The following is a 15136-nucleotide window of genomic DNA, read 5'->3' as shown; positions in this document are numbered from 1 at the left end:
AGCCAGAACTCCCACATAGTCCCTACTTACTTGGCTGGCACAGGTGCCTTTAGAAGTGACACCATTTAAAAGAGATGCACTTAACAGGAGTAGACTCAAGCTCTTCCATTCTCTCTTCTTACACTAACCTCTAAACTGTAACAAGGCTTGGAGGCACCCACTAGAGAGGTACAGGGTGCTTCTATTTTCAGTTGTTACTTCCTAGGGCTTTTCTGAGGTAACATGCTGGTTAGCTTGCAGCACTCACATAATGACGTTGACCAGGGTGCTTCTGAAATTCTCTCTCTCCTTATGCGGAGATTTGACCTTTGATCTGGAAGTTGACGGCACAGAACGGTTATCATCAATTTGGTCCAGTAATTTGCCTTTTTTTCCAAAGTGCTCCATGTATTCAGCTTAAATTTAAAAAGCAAAAGTTATTCATGTAAAAGGTAAGCTAAAGTGTGTAAGTCTTTAGAATAAGACACAGCAGCACCATCTAAAAAAGTATTCCATACCTTACATTCTCATCTCAAAGAGTCCTAATGCATATTGTTTTGCTACAAAAAAAATTATTAAATGCCTACTGTAAGTCACCATGATAGAATGCTCTAATTATTTTAAGACTATTGTTGAATTGTGTGGTGCTTTGATTAATATAATAAATATTTTCCGTTATATTTGTATTAGAGTCTCTTAAAAGGATGAAAATTTAGACTATGATAAAAACAAAGTTACACTATTCAAAAAATTTTTTAAAGATCTCTGGTTTCAAAAGCATGAAAATGTTAGATGTAATCAATCTAATAAGTGCTTATCTGTTAGAATTCTTAAAGATGTGCATATGCGTCTCTGTGTGCACAAATGTGCAGAAGCCGATCTTTGTCACCTGGAGCTCATGGGTCAGGCTGGATGGCTAGCTAGCCAGCCTCAAGAATCCCCCTGTCTCATCTCAGCACTGAGCCTGTAAGGGCACACAGCCACAACTGGCTTCTTCTATGGATGTGGAGAGGGAACTCAGGTCCATAGTCCTCATGTTTACTGAGCTATTATCTCTTCAGGCCCTAGAGTAAGATTATTTTTTATATGACTAATTTGGAGATATTATCCACAACTTAGGACATTCTTAGACACAGAAGGCCCATCAACTTTGTGAAGAGGGTTGGGCCCCTAAGGTCCTACCCCTCCCTGAGGAACCTCAGGCAGTCAAGAGTTTCTCTAAGACAGAGAAGGGATGGTATGCCTCAGTGGTAGCCACCAGAAGTTACCTTTCCCATGTTCTTGCAGGCAGCTCTAAGTAAGAAGCTATCTTACCATGTTCATGCACTAGAGCCTAAGTAAATACAGAAGAGGTTTGCTAAGAGGAAGGGGTTGGGGACCTGTGGGAGAGAGATGGGGGTAAGAAAAGATGATGAAGAGAATGTGATGATCTCTCTCTCTCTCTCTCTCTCTCTCTCTCTCTCTCTGTGTGTGTGTGTGTGTGTGTGTGTGTGTGTGTGTGTGTGCGCGTGCGCACACGCGTACAGGTGAAATGACAGAATGAACTAGAATTTAAAAAAAATGCTTTCTTCACAAAAAGCATTGACTGGCCTTAAATAACTAGAAACTGAAAACAATTGTTTTATGATAGCAAAGAAAACTTTCTATATAATATGTACTGCTTAGATTTTATAATTTTATGGCTTTATTAACTATCCATGTTTTTAGTAAACAAAAGAAAAGAAAATGTTCTTACCGTATGACTGCTCGTTTTTAACAGTGTAAGGTTCTAGAATCGGGTTTTCCTGTTTGATATTTAAATGGAATGATGGAGCCGTCTGCTGCCACTGGGGCTTGACCCCTGTCTAAAGTAGAAATTTTAAGTAGTGTTAGTAATATAGAAAATGCTTCATTTAACATATGAGCATTTCTATGGGCGGCTCAAACATTTTCCTAAGCACATCAGGACCTCTGGGAAGATTCTCAGCCATCAGCAGCAGATCTTCCCTTGCCTGGGCATTATCAGGAAAAAGTCACAAAAGCTCCGATGCAGCTTGGTTGTGAGTGTCTATTACCCAAATCGGGAGTGTCTATTCCACACTGTCTGATCATTTCAGTGTCGGCCACTGTCTACAAGATTCCTTTCAACTTGTTATCTGATGGATAACAGCATGACATTCTATACATCAATGTATACCAATGGGGTACCATGCAGTGTTTCAATACTTGCATACATCGTGTAATCTCTAATGGAGGCTAAACAAATCTCCTTGAAAATGTATTGTTTATGATGGAAGCTTCAAAAACCCTGTTAGCTTTCTGAAATGTGCATTGCATTCCTGTTCTTTGTAGTTGCCCCGCTCTAGATTAACAGGCTGGGATGCCTCCACCTATCCAGCTGTAATGCATCCCCCATCCCCTGCATCCTCAGTAAGGGGTACAGGTGTCCAGGAACTCGTCTGTTTCTTCTAAGTCGTCAACTCCATCATCACACAGTTATTCATGATCTCTAGTCATCTTTTTATTTCTGTGGTGTTGAGCTGTGGCATCTCCCTTTTCATTTGGAATCTTTTCTTTTTTCTTAGCTTTGCTAAGTTTTGCCTTTGCTTTTTGGGTTTGTTCTGTTGTTTTGTTTTTGTTTTCTTTCTTTTTTTTTTTTTGTTTGTTTGTTTGTTTTACCTTTTTGAAGAACCACCTGTTTGTTCTCAAATGCACCAGGGATGCTTTCTCAGTGACCATTCCCTTTGTTGTTGTTCTCTCTTCTTTCCTAGCCTCCTTGGGGCCCGACTCGTTCAAATGCAGCAGTGGGTTTAATTGTGACTGTCTTTCTACTTTGCCGTTGACTGTCCCACGACCCTTCTCGGTGCTTAGTCCACACGCTCTGGAATATTATCTTCCCAATTCCATTTGTTTTTAAATTTCCTTCTGGACTTTTCTTTTGTTTGTAGTTCAAAAGCAGTTTGTTTAATCCCAATAATTTGTATAATTTGCTAAGATTTTCTTATGATTCTTCAATTCTGTTGCACTGTGGCTAGAAAAAGTATTTCACATAACTTCATGTTTAAAAAAAAAAAAAACTGGTTTGTACTGAAATTCTATTTAAATTTAAATCCAAGAAGCTACAAGAAGGTGATTTGATGGTATTGAATTCAGGATAGCTATGAAAGAGAATCAATTTAACTAGTCCAGTGCTTCAGTAACTAAAATGCCCACTGTCTTCCCATAGGACACTGATTATTCAAGGACCCACAAGATCCTTTGTAGAATGGCCTTTTAGTACTGAAAAGTCCATCGCCACAGAGATAATTAAATACTTCCATTTTCAGAGTCTGAGACTCAGAGAAAGAAATGACTCCCCAAAGATCATGAAGTTCTGTTCTGAGCTATCACTTCCTGACACTGATATTCCTGCTAATTCATCTTGGTAAATGTCTTTATTTATCATTGAATATTCTGTAAATGATAAAAATTATGGGTACAATGATATATATACATATAAATATGTGTGTACAGATATATATATATATATGATATATGATATATATCTTAGAGAATTTCTCTATCAGAAAAGAATCAAATCAGAGCACAAAACCAGAAATTTGATAGTTTGTTTTAAGTTTGGAACCAATAAACCTTTGAAAACTGCTGAAGTGGAAATTTCTGGGTATGTCAGGTAATGCAGACTTCCATGGTGTTTTGCAGAGGAAAGACCTAAGGTAGGACATGTGATGTTTGGCAAAACTATAAATAAAATTCAATGGACAGTAGCGGTGCTTGCATAGCTGGCTTTGCGCCGCTTCCTTGGTCTCACATCTTCACTGATCTTCCATTCATTGAGAGAGGCAGCGTGAAGAACTTCTCCTGGCCTCCTGGCTGATTCTGGTCACTCCTGCTGACCGGTATCCATTCAACAGAGGCCTGGAAGTTTCTGCTGGATCATGCCACTGCTGCTGATTCCTGTCTGGTATCCTGACACTACTGAACTGGACTGCTGGCATCCTGACAAATGGAGATTGGAATGGACCCAAAGAGCTACCTCAAAACATGGCCACATCCCCTTGTCCTATTTGCCATCTTTTCTACCCTGGCTTTGGACAGTGGGCTAGAAGGGGAATTGAAGCATTTGATAACCCTTATTAAAAGTAGGTTTTAAAAATCTAAGCCTACAAATGGCAACATTTTAGAAATTATATAGATAAATTACCAAAGTTAACTGTGGCAAAACTCTTGTGGGCAGCTTGGTCTTTTCTTTGCTGGATAGTTTATCCTGCATAAAGTACACGAAAGAAGAAAAAATCATTAACACAAATTTTATATTGTCCAGTGGTTTTCCTCACACTCTCTTGGTGCAACAGCCAGCAATCGACACCTGGCAAAGGCACACCCTCTCCCCTTGTGTGTGGCTAACCTGACCCTGATCATATAGCACGTTTCACTGGCATTCCATGGTGGCTTTCAACAAGTGTCACCAAGTGCCAAGTGCCAGAGAGACAGAGATTTTCTTTCAGGATTTCAGCATCCCAGCAGGTGGCACCACCTTAGCAACAAGTGAGCCCCAGCCAGACCATCTCCACTAAGGCCTGAGGCTAAGCTTTGTGGAAAGTAATCCATCTTGCAAGTGTGTTTCTTGAGTGCTCTCCTTCAGATCTACAGAGAGTGGCTGTTCCAAGGTCTAGCCTGCTCTTTGCACCTATTCTGCCCGTGGAGCCTCTTTAGTACTCTGTGGCTACTAATCACTTGAAATGTGGCTGCTCTGAACTGAAATGTATCTACAAATAAAAATTTGTGCTGGACTTTTGAAGATAATTCAAAACAGAGGATGTAAATTATCGCACTGTAATTCTTCAAATTGATTACATTATATTTTATACTGACTGAATCATATCTGGCATATCCCACAAAGTTAATATAAAGTAGCACACTTAATATTATTTAATTAATATTTAATATAATTTAATATTAAAAATTTGAAGACAAATACTGTTGGAATACTGTCATGCCCTTTATACAGATAAGGAGTGACCTGTTTTCTGTTTTACATGTCAAGTATGCTACACTTCTAGACAGGACAGAATGTATAGAATAGTCAAGGAAACTTTCAAAAGAAAAACTGATGGCAGCCAAACCTTGAAACAAATTGGTTCTCCACAGAGAAGGTTAGCAATGTGCTTAATGAAGACAGGACGGGCATCAATAATTGGAGGCCAGAAGAAAAGACAGAAGCAAGCTTGAGAGAAGATACTGGAGCAGTCAGCCAGGGAACTTGGTTTAACTCAGTCCAAAGGCAAGCCATTCCTTTCAAAGAAGGACCTACTGAGCCCCTACCATATGCTGGCTTTACTTGAGGCAGTGAGTGTAGACTTATGGACAGTACCTGGCCCTCCCCTCATGGTGCATACACACAGCTATATCAGAAGGGAAGAGTCATATATATCAAAAAGTAATAATATAATGGAGAAAGTCAAAGAGTGAGGAGACAGTGATGTGCTAGATGAGACAGGATAAGAAGTAACTTAGCAAATTTAAGTTTATGTGAGAACCTGAAAAAAAAAAGAGTGAGGGGGAGGGGAGAGTGAGGGGGAGGGGAGAGTGAAGGGGAGGGGAGAGTGAGGGGAGGGGAGAGTGAGGGGGAGGGGAGAGTGAGGGGGAGGGGAGAGTGAGGGGAGGGGAGAGTGAGGGGGAGGGGAGAGTGAGGGGGAGGGGAGAGTGAGGGGAAGGGAGAGTGAGGGGAGGGGAGAGTGAGGGGAAGGGAGAGTGAGGGGGAGGGGAGAGTGAGGGGGAGGGGAGAGTGGGGGGAGGGGAGAGTGAGGAGGAGGTGAGGGGGAGGGGAAGGGGAGAGTGAGGGGGAGGGAGAGTGGGGGAAAGGGAAGAGTGAGGGGGAGGGGAGAGTGAGGGGGAGGGGAGAGTGAGGGGGAGGGGAGAGTGAGGGGAAGGGGAGAGTGAGGGGGAGAGGAGAGTGAGGGGGAGGGAAGAGTGAGGGAGAGGGAGAGTAGGGGAAAGGGAAGAGTGAGGGGGAGGGGAGTGTGAGGGGGAGGGGAGAGTGAGGGGGAGGGGAGAGTGAGGGGGAGGGAAAGTGGGGGAAAGGGAAGAGTGAGGGGGAGGGGAAAGTGAGAGGGAGAGGAGAGGGAGAGTGAGGGGAGAGTGAGGGGGAGGGAGAGTGAGGGGGAGGGAAGAGTGAGGGGGAGGGGAGAGTGAGGGGGAGGGGAGAGTGAGGGGGAGGGGAGAGTGAAGGGGAGGGGAGAGTGAGGGGGAGGGAGAGTGAGGGGAGGGAGATAGGGCTGTACAGCCGGTCGCTCTCATATCATGGAAGACATGGGCTTTGGGCTCTGACTAGCATGAGAAGTCACTGCAGTCCCTCTTGTGATGACTTTAATCCCAATTTATAGAACATAGTCTCAGTTTACACCCCTTGCCCAAGCACAGTTAGTAGCGCTTTCTCTTTCAGTGGTATGTCTGTTTGGATGACAAATTATTCTGTTAATCTATTGACTGTACAAAGAGATACAAAATGTTATTCCATAATGTTTTCAGAAACAGTAAACACAGTGCATATGAAGAGACTATAAGGTCAGTAGTGGGACTGGGCTGACAGCAGTTTAAAATAAGGTAGGCAGCAGAAGATATGGGTCTTGGTTCACAGGCAGTGCTATAACAGAAGGCTATCTCACCCTTCCTGGGAGCCTGCTGACTGCTCTGTTCAGAAACATAAACAAACTCTCTCAGGAAAGAAGAAACAAATCTTCATCTTGGTTTTCAAAGCTCTCACTCACATTCTCCAAACTATCTCACTTCCAAGCCTCCATTTTGTTGCCATATGACCTGAACTGCATAGACATTGTAGATGGTCAAGAGCTAGAAAAGTGTTCTCCATCATTCATTCTTGTACTGATAAGCACAAAGGCCACGTGTGCCCAGAAGCATAACTACGAGATAGAGGAGGGCTGCCTCATTCCTGTCACATCTCTTGAAGGCGTAGAGCAATTGTGCTGGGTCAGATCCCTAAGACTTAGCAAAGACTGAGTGTCATGAGCAAAATCACCCTTAGTCTTGTGGCTGCTGGAGTGCTTTCACACAAGTATGAACTTAATGTTTAGATACAAGCAAGGAACTATCCTAAAAGTATGATTTCTCATAAATCACAAATACTCAAGGATATAAAAGGAAACCTGTAAGATACGCTCAAATATGAGAATACCATAAGGTTTTCAATCAGCCAGAAAACACATTTTAAAAAACCATATGGTTCATTGGCTTGAAAGACTCAATTCATCTGAGCCCCCAAATACCTGTACAGTGAGTGAACACAGTCCAACAGGCTCCACCCTAACAGCAACATTTTCAATTTTAGAATTTGTTACGATTTAAAGAAAAAATTTTTTTTCATTTCAGTACTTTGATTTGTGAACTAGAAAACATAAAAATATTGATAGATATAAGAAAGTTATGGTTTTACATATAAGGCTTCTAATAATCCTGGCTTAAATATTGCAAATAGACTGAAAATTAAAACACAGGTGCTTTGTAATGCTTGAGATTACTCCCTTAATGTTTTTATTTAAGTTTTTTTTGTTTTTTATTTTGTTTTGATGCATTTATTTAAAAAGAAAAACAGAAAAAATATATTAGAAATCTTCCCTGTACAAAGCAATGTAGATTCCATCATAGATTTCATTCTAAGACTTGAAAATATGTTTCAAAACAGTATCTGTTCTGAAACTCTACTTAAACTCAACTCCTAGACGTCATAAGATTGTAACTTAATGTCATTAAATCCAACATAATTAGTAAATGGTAAGTTCTACAGCGGCAGAACCTAACTTTTTCAGTGCTTTGTCCACTAACAATGCCAACCAGCTGCCTTTTCCAGAGACGATGATAATTTATAGAGAAATAATGGAAACAAAAGTCAAAGTCTACAAAATCTTTTGTAGGACAGCCTTTGACCAGAGAAGAGCCATCTTCTCTGATGTCATGAAGGAGATTCAGAGGTCTCAGTGTCAGACACATCACTGTGACTTAAGCCCTTGTTTCTGGACGCCAGCACTGACATCTCTCCTTGATACCATCTGGGATATCTTTGCCTTGGAGTCTTCAAACAATCCATCCATGTCAGAAATACTTATGTGGTGACTTTATTAAGATAGTGGGTTTTCTAAGATATGCACCATCAGGATAGAATCAACTAAGACACAGAATTTGAAATCAGACAATAGTAAGCAACTCTATTATAATAAAATAAAGAATGATAATATATTAACAAATTACCATAGGCAACTGTGGTAGGAATCTCACTGGTGTCTTGGATTTTTCTTTAACGGATAGTTTCTCCTGTGTAGGGAGGGAAAGAACCTGTTTAATTCACTCAACCAACTTTTACACTGTTTACTAATAAGTTAAGCACATGTCATCCAAAATATCCTAAAACATGGTTTACTGATAGTATGATCTTAAATAGAGAAAATTTTATAATATAGCAAGGAATTATTAAAACTAGTTCATTCAGCAAGGTTGCAAGATACAAAATTAACACACACATAGACACATCGACACAGGGGCAGGGGAGACACAAGTACTAAGCAGTAGAACATTGAGATTAAGAAACAATTTCAGAGTTGGTAAGATGGTCTCTCAGTTAGGGTTTTCATGGCTGTGGTAAAGCACTATGACCAAAGGTTGCAGGAAGTTTATTTGGGTTACAGGTTATCTTCCATCATCAGGGGACCCCAAGGCAGGAACGGAAAACACGAACTGAAGCAGAGACCATAGAGGAACACTACTTGCTCAGTCTGCCTTCTTATACACTTCAGGACCACTTGCCCAGGCATGACACTACCCAGTGAGCTGGACTCTTAAACACCAATCCTCAAAGAGAAAATGCCCCATACACTTGCCTGCAGGCCATAATTAGATAAGAGGTATTTTCTCCACTGAGGTTGTGCCATGTTTTTTTTTTGTTTTTTACAGATAACTCTAACTTGTGTCATGTTGACAGAATTAATTAATTAATTGGTTATTAATTAAAATAAAATAAGCCACTTAACCAGGACGGATAGCCTTGTAGATAAGGCACTTGCCATCAAGCCTGACCGCATGAGTTCAATAGCCTGGAACACACAATGGAAAGGAAGAAGACTTCTGTAAGTCAGCCTTTGTCCTCCAATTTTGTGCTCAGGAATAAATTGGGTGGGGGGGAGATGTTAGATGTTTTAGTTAAACTATACCATATCATTAAAAATGCTTTTGAATCTGGGGCATTCGTGCATGCTGAGCACTGGCCCCAGATGATTTGTGAACAGGAAAGTATATCTGCTTATAATAGTTTCTTTCTATGAAGGCTTCCTCTATTTTCAGTAATTTCTGTGATAGCTATGTTGTTTGCCCCCGCCTGAGTCTCTATTTTTTTTCACTCTGTGGTGAAGATAGATTCTATGTATGGGCATCATCCAAGCACCTAACCCTCAAACTTCTGGTCAGAACTAACCAATAAAAGATGTCCCAACATACTAAACACCAGGAGGAAGGAAGCTGGGATATTTATGTCCAAACACTGGGGATCTGTGGGACTAAAGAGTCCCCAAGTGCAGGTCCTGGGACAAGTGTAGTGTCTCTGATTCTCACAGAGTTCACTGGCCCCCCAGCCATGGCTGTGTGCTGCCTGTTTTCTCAGTAATGCCCAATTTGATTCTCTCAGTCACATTTTGCATTAGCTCTAAAATGAAGCGTGTCTCTCACTCTTCTGTGCTCCCTGAACCCCCGCCCCTCAGACCTCTGCAAAAGCTCTCCTTCCAACTATTCTTTAACGACCTTTTAAAGTATGCCATCTGTTTTCTGTAGGAACTCAATATAGATTTACACTCCCAATATATTGTTGAACAGTCTAATCCTTCAGACTTTTCTCTCTTGGTTTTTATCTACTCAACACTTGGAAGGGATATTGTGACACCTGCTATATAACCTAAGCATTAGCCGTGCAATCAATGGTTTCTGTTAAATTGACAATTTTTTTTTTGCTAGATTTCCAATAACCTCTCAAATTTTAATAGTGTTGTGGAACACTGTGTCATACGCCTGTACTCCAGCACTGGGGAAGCTGAGATAGGAGGATTATATGAGTTCAAAGTTAGTCTCCACTCTGTACTAAGTCCTTGTTTCAAAAATAAATTTTAACAGGTTAGTCCAAATATGAGTGCCACACGTTTGAGTTGTGGTTGATAAAGTTGTCACTACAGTACTGGTCTCATGGAAAACTTTATCTCCGTTTCTTTTAAATGATAGGTAGGCAATATGATGAGGGGCCGGCGAGATGGCTCAGTGGTAAAAAGAGCTTGTTACTTTTGCGGAGGGCCTGGGCTGGTTCCCAACACTGACATGGCAACTCACAGCAGTCTATGATTCTAATCCCAGGCGTTCTAATGCCCTCTTCTGGCCTTTGAGGGCACTGCACACATGGTACACCCATTCAGGCAAAACTCTCAAACGGATAAAAATCTTTTTTTTTTTTTTTTTTTTTTTTTTTTGCCAGGCAGTGGTGGCACACACCTTTAACCCCAGCACTCAGGAGGCAGAAGCTGGCAGATCTCTGTGAGGTCAGGGCCAGCTTGGTCTACAGAGCTAGTTCCAGGGCAGCCAAGACTGTACAAAGAAACTTTATCTTGGAAAACATCATCATCACCATCATCACCATCATCACCATCATCACCATCATCACCATCATCACCACCATCACCACCATCACCACCATCATCACCATTTTAAGTGAGGAAGCAGTTGAGCATGGCAGACAAATTGTGATCACTTGGCTCTGTAAAGTTAACGAGTGCTGCAGCAGTTTCGCCTCCTCTGCCCGCAAGCAACAACTCGTTTGAGAGGCCCTTCCTCACTGCTGAGTAGTGACACTTTTAAGTTCCAGAAACTTCTTCAGCTGAATCTTTTAAGTGTCTGAAGTTTTTTTTCCTAGCATTAAAAATGAAATGAGCAACTGGAAAGGACTTATATTTCTCTTTAAATACCGAACTTAAGAGGAAAACCCAGACAGCTATCTCTGAAAAATGCCACGTCCCTCTCAACCTTCCACTAATGAGATGAATATGTTAAAACCTCCTCAGTAAATACGATTCTGCCACCTGCTCACTTCTTCAAATGGAATGAATACATAAGCAAATGTCACGTTGAAATGGAATTTCCAAAAATTTAATCCATTCTATTTGTTTTAGATTAAGGTATAAAACTTTCATCTTTTCCAAAGGAAAACTGTAGTCTTAAATTAGCATAGAAGAAGGGATCAAGATGAGTTTTAAATCTCGAAATCAACCAGAACAGTAGAAGAGAGCCCTCTGCTGCTTAAAACAGTGCATAGAAAGTGGCAAGAATCCTCTGCAGCTTAATAATGCCCATGCTTGGTGATTCCAAGATTTCTTCAATGAACCATGGCCCTTCTGGGGGTCGGTGGGAGACTAGGGATGTTGGGTCCCACTATCATTTTATAAGACGAAGCAAACGTGACTTCCAGTGACAATTTAGAGGCTGCTTACTAGCTCAAGCTGGATAGGTGAAAGGAATTAATAAAAATAGCTTTCCAGGAAAACCACTGTACACTTAATAAAAGCAGTATTTTAGATTTTGGCAGTATAGACTATGGTTCCATAATTGGGCCAAAGACTTACACCAAGCAAATGATCCATTTGATTACAGACGGCAAGGGGTTGTGATTTTGTTAAGAATCTCACAGTGAGGTCCAGTGATTGCTTGGGTGGTTTTTGTTGTGTTTTTTCTTTCTGTTACATATATCTGTAATTTGGGTGATTCTTTCCTCGTTTGTTCTTGTACTGCTCTTTGTTAATTATACTCTGATATATGAAACAAACACCTGTTTCTTAGTCCTCAATTATTATGTATATTTCAAAAAATACTGAAAATCTTCTCCAGCATTTAGAGAACTAGTACTTACTTGGTTAGCAGGCTTGACATTTTCTGCTAGTAATCTAGACTCTATATCACCTATAACTACAGCTGTTACAGTATAGATATATCTTTCCAAGGAGCTCTTGTGCTGAGGGGTGACACCAGGTGGTGATGCCCTTGGAAGTTATCAGACCATGAAGATGCTACTTTCACCAATAAATTAATGTAAGTTTATGAGAGTGCGCTGTTAAGAGTAGGGCCCAGCGGAAGAACATGGTCCTTTGCGGGTATGCCTTCAAGCTGACGCTCTTTCTCTAGCCTCTTCCCCAGTGCTGTCTGCCTTCCGGCTGCCTCGAGGCAGGCAACTTCATTCTACCATGCCCTCCCTGCATTGATGTAGGCTTCAGTACAGCGCCCGGAAACACCCAGAGCCCAGTGACCTCTAAAACCATGATCCAAAATAAGGATTTCCTCTCCCAGTTGCCTTGCTCTGTTTTGTCACAGCAACAAAACTTGAATAGCACAATAAGACTTTAAACTATCCCCCACTGTGAGTGTGTGTGTGTGTGTGTGTGTGTGTGCCCGTGCATGCGTATGTTACATGACCCTGTTTTGTTTAAGGGTACCCCTGCCTATGCAGTAAATCACTCACTGACTTTGAGACAGGGTCTCTCACTGAACCAGAAACTAAGGGGTTGGATAGGAAGTTCCAGCAATCCTCCTGTCTCTGCCCCTCACAGTGCTGGGGTCACAGGCAAGTTCAGTCACACTGGGCCTTAGAGTGGGTGCTGGGGATTTGAGTCTATGTCTTCCTGGCTTCACATCAAGTTCTTAAGCACTAAGCCATCTCTCCAACCCCCAAGTCATCTTTTACAACCATTTTCACAACAAACTCAATTTATAAGAGAAACCACTATGAAGAGATTTAAAAAGCTGAGTACAATTTTCAGATTGAAAATCAACTTCTTTTTATTTGAGTTGCACTGGCATCAAAACCATTGGCCATGGTTCATGCTACAGTTACTCAAATTCAACAAAGAAAGATTTTTATTTTCACAATGTAGCTATTGTAGATTGCATTTTTTTTTTTATTACACACCACAGTACTAAGTGAGAACCCCAGATGGCCTGTAATCTCAGCACTGGCGCTAGCGAGGGAGGGTGCTGGGAGTTCAAGGCCAGCCTGACCTAAATGGCGGGTTCCAGGCCAGCTTGGGGTGGGAAGGCTTGGCAAACTGCAAGTCTCTGTCTCCTGGGAGGCGGAAGGGAGAGACCACGCCCACAGTGACGTCCCGCCCAGCCTCCTGCCACCCAAACACTCCCGGAGTGCAGCTGGGGTCGCTGTAGAGCTAGTTTCCACAGCTGGCGCATCCGGAGAGTGTTGTGTCCCGTTGTTATAACAACGAGGTCCAGCGGTTGGGAAGGGAACAGGAGAGAAACACTCGACGCCGGGGTGGTACTGGAGTAGAGGTTCCCCGAGGGCGCAGTCCGAACTGCTCCTGCGCGACTGATCCCCGGGACCCGCGACCCTGGCGGCCCGGCTCTCACCTGCTCGTTGCTCATGGCGGCAAGGACCTGGGGGCCACGCAGGGCCGGCAGAGATCGCTGCTGCGGAACTCGGGACCCGGAGACCAGAGTTGTCCGCCTCTGGATAGCTCGCTCACTCTCGGCTCTCTCTTGAGCTGGGAGCTTTAGCGTCCCTGGTTCATTCGTTGCTAAGCAACAAGCTGGCGGAATCCACTTCCGGTCATCTGTACCTGCGAGATCAGGCCCAGAACTTTTTTTTTTTTTTTTTTTTTTTTTTTTTTTTTTTTTTTTTGGTTTTTCGAGACAGGGTTTCTCTGTGTAGCCTTGGCTGTCCTGGAACTCACTCGGTAGACCAGGATGGCCTCGAACTCAGAAATCCGCCTGCCTCTGCCTCCCAAGTGCTGGGACAGGCCCAGAACTTTCTGAGAGGTCCAGCAGGGTGGCTCTCTGGGGCCTCCGTGACTTCCAACACCGCCCCCACCCCAGCCCCCTGGCTGAGAGTGGCAGGCAGCTGAAGACCCTTTGATGACTAAGTGGGTCCACTTTTCACTGAGTCTGTGTGGGCGTGGTCCTCTGCCTTAAGCCTTCATTCAGCTGTTTCTGCAGATTTCATTGCTAATGTAGGCAAATAGAATAATGAGAAGTCACTCGAGACTGAAGCCTGTAACATGCTCATTATCCAGGGGCCTCGGCGTTCAGTTCTGTTGACTTCCCTAACACACTAGAAAGTGAGCCTTCAGAAATTCATTTAAATTCACGCATGATTGGCTACATGAAGGATGCTGTGCCAAGACAGTCCCTCAGGCACGGGCTTGGGTGATTGTCAGCACGTGTTCATAATTAATAAGAGCAGTGCTGTGTGTCCCTTCTCTTAGAAGATGTAGAAGTGATGTGAAAGCTGAGGTTTGAAAGAGGACACACGCCGTGCAAGGAATATTCTGGGCAGAGAGAATATATGCAAAGCCTGAGACATTGCGTGGCTATTAGAAGAACGAAAAACCGAAATCTACCAGACTGAGGTTGGGATAAAACAGATTGGCGTCCGGTAATGAAGATGAAGAGTTAAATAAGTGCTCTGTTTTAACGATCTGGTAAAATCTAGTGAGGAGTTTAGACTTTAACGAAAACTGCCTCCCACTGAAAAGTTTTTGTTTAGTTTTGTTTTGTTTATTTATTTTGGTTTGGTTTTGAGATGGTCTCATCTCATAGCCTAGACTGGCCACAAACTCTCAATCTTTCTGTGGCAGCCTTCCAAGTGCTAGAATTACAGGCTTGGGCCACCACACCTGACTGTAAAAAGTTTTCTGTTGAGAAATGGCAGGTTTCTAACCTAAAATTTATGTGACATCTTAAGGGATCTCGAGTGGCCAAAACAATGTTTCTTTAATGACATATTTAGAAGCCTCATATTTTTTTATTTTAAAATTTAGTACAAAGCTAGTGATGAAACAATGTCTTTTCCACAAATGGTACTGAGAAAAGTGGATGTCCATATGTGATGTAGATACTTAGTGTCACATATAAAAATTGACTCCTGTGGGTTACCTACATGTAAGAACTAAAACTTTAAAACTCTAATAAAAGCAGAGAAAAGGCTTCCTGGCATTTGATTTTCTTTTGGTTTTATTTTTTATTAAGATCTTATATATTTTATACACATGAGTACTCTATCTGCATGTACCCAAATGCCAGAAGAGGGCATCAGATCCCATGATAGATGGTTGTGACCTATCATGCGGTTGCTGGCACT

The 15136-nt window shown here is 42.2% G+C and overlaps 1 protein-coding gene across 1 annotated transcript in view; it reads right to left on the bottom strand.

Moving 5' to 3' along the window:
- Positions 1 to 13628, bottom strand: part of Dnah7 (dynein axonemal heavy chain 7) — a 256781-nt gene extending 243153 nt beyond the window's left edge. Inside the window, exons 1-5 of the mRNA XM_034497949.2 lie at positions 13408 to 13628; positions 8224 to 8286; positions 4163 to 4225; positions 1715 to 1823; positions 248 to 395 (exon numbers count right to left, since the gene is read on the bottom strand). Coding sequence (XP_034353840.1) covers positions 248 to 395; positions 1715 to 1823; positions 4163 to 4225; positions 8224 to 8286; positions 13408 to 13422 — 398 coding nt within the window. The 5' untranslated portion in view covers positions 13423 to 13628. The remainder of the gene's footprint in view (positions 1 to 247; positions 396 to 1714; positions 1824 to 4162; positions 4226 to 8223; positions 8287 to 13407) is intronic.
- Positions 13629 to 15136: the final 1508 nt, after the last annotated feature.

This window comes from Arvicanthis niloticus, chromosome 3, assembly GCF_011762505.2.
Source record: "Arvicanthis niloticus isolate mArvNil1 chromosome 3, mArvNil1.pat.X, whole genome shotgun sequence".
Classification (NCBI taxonomy): Eukaryota; Metazoa; Chordata; class Mammalia; order Rodentia; family Muridae; genus Arvicanthis; species Arvicanthis niloticus.
Note: the sequence above shows the minus strand (reverse complement) of the source record. Positions and strands in the feature narration are given on the sequence as shown.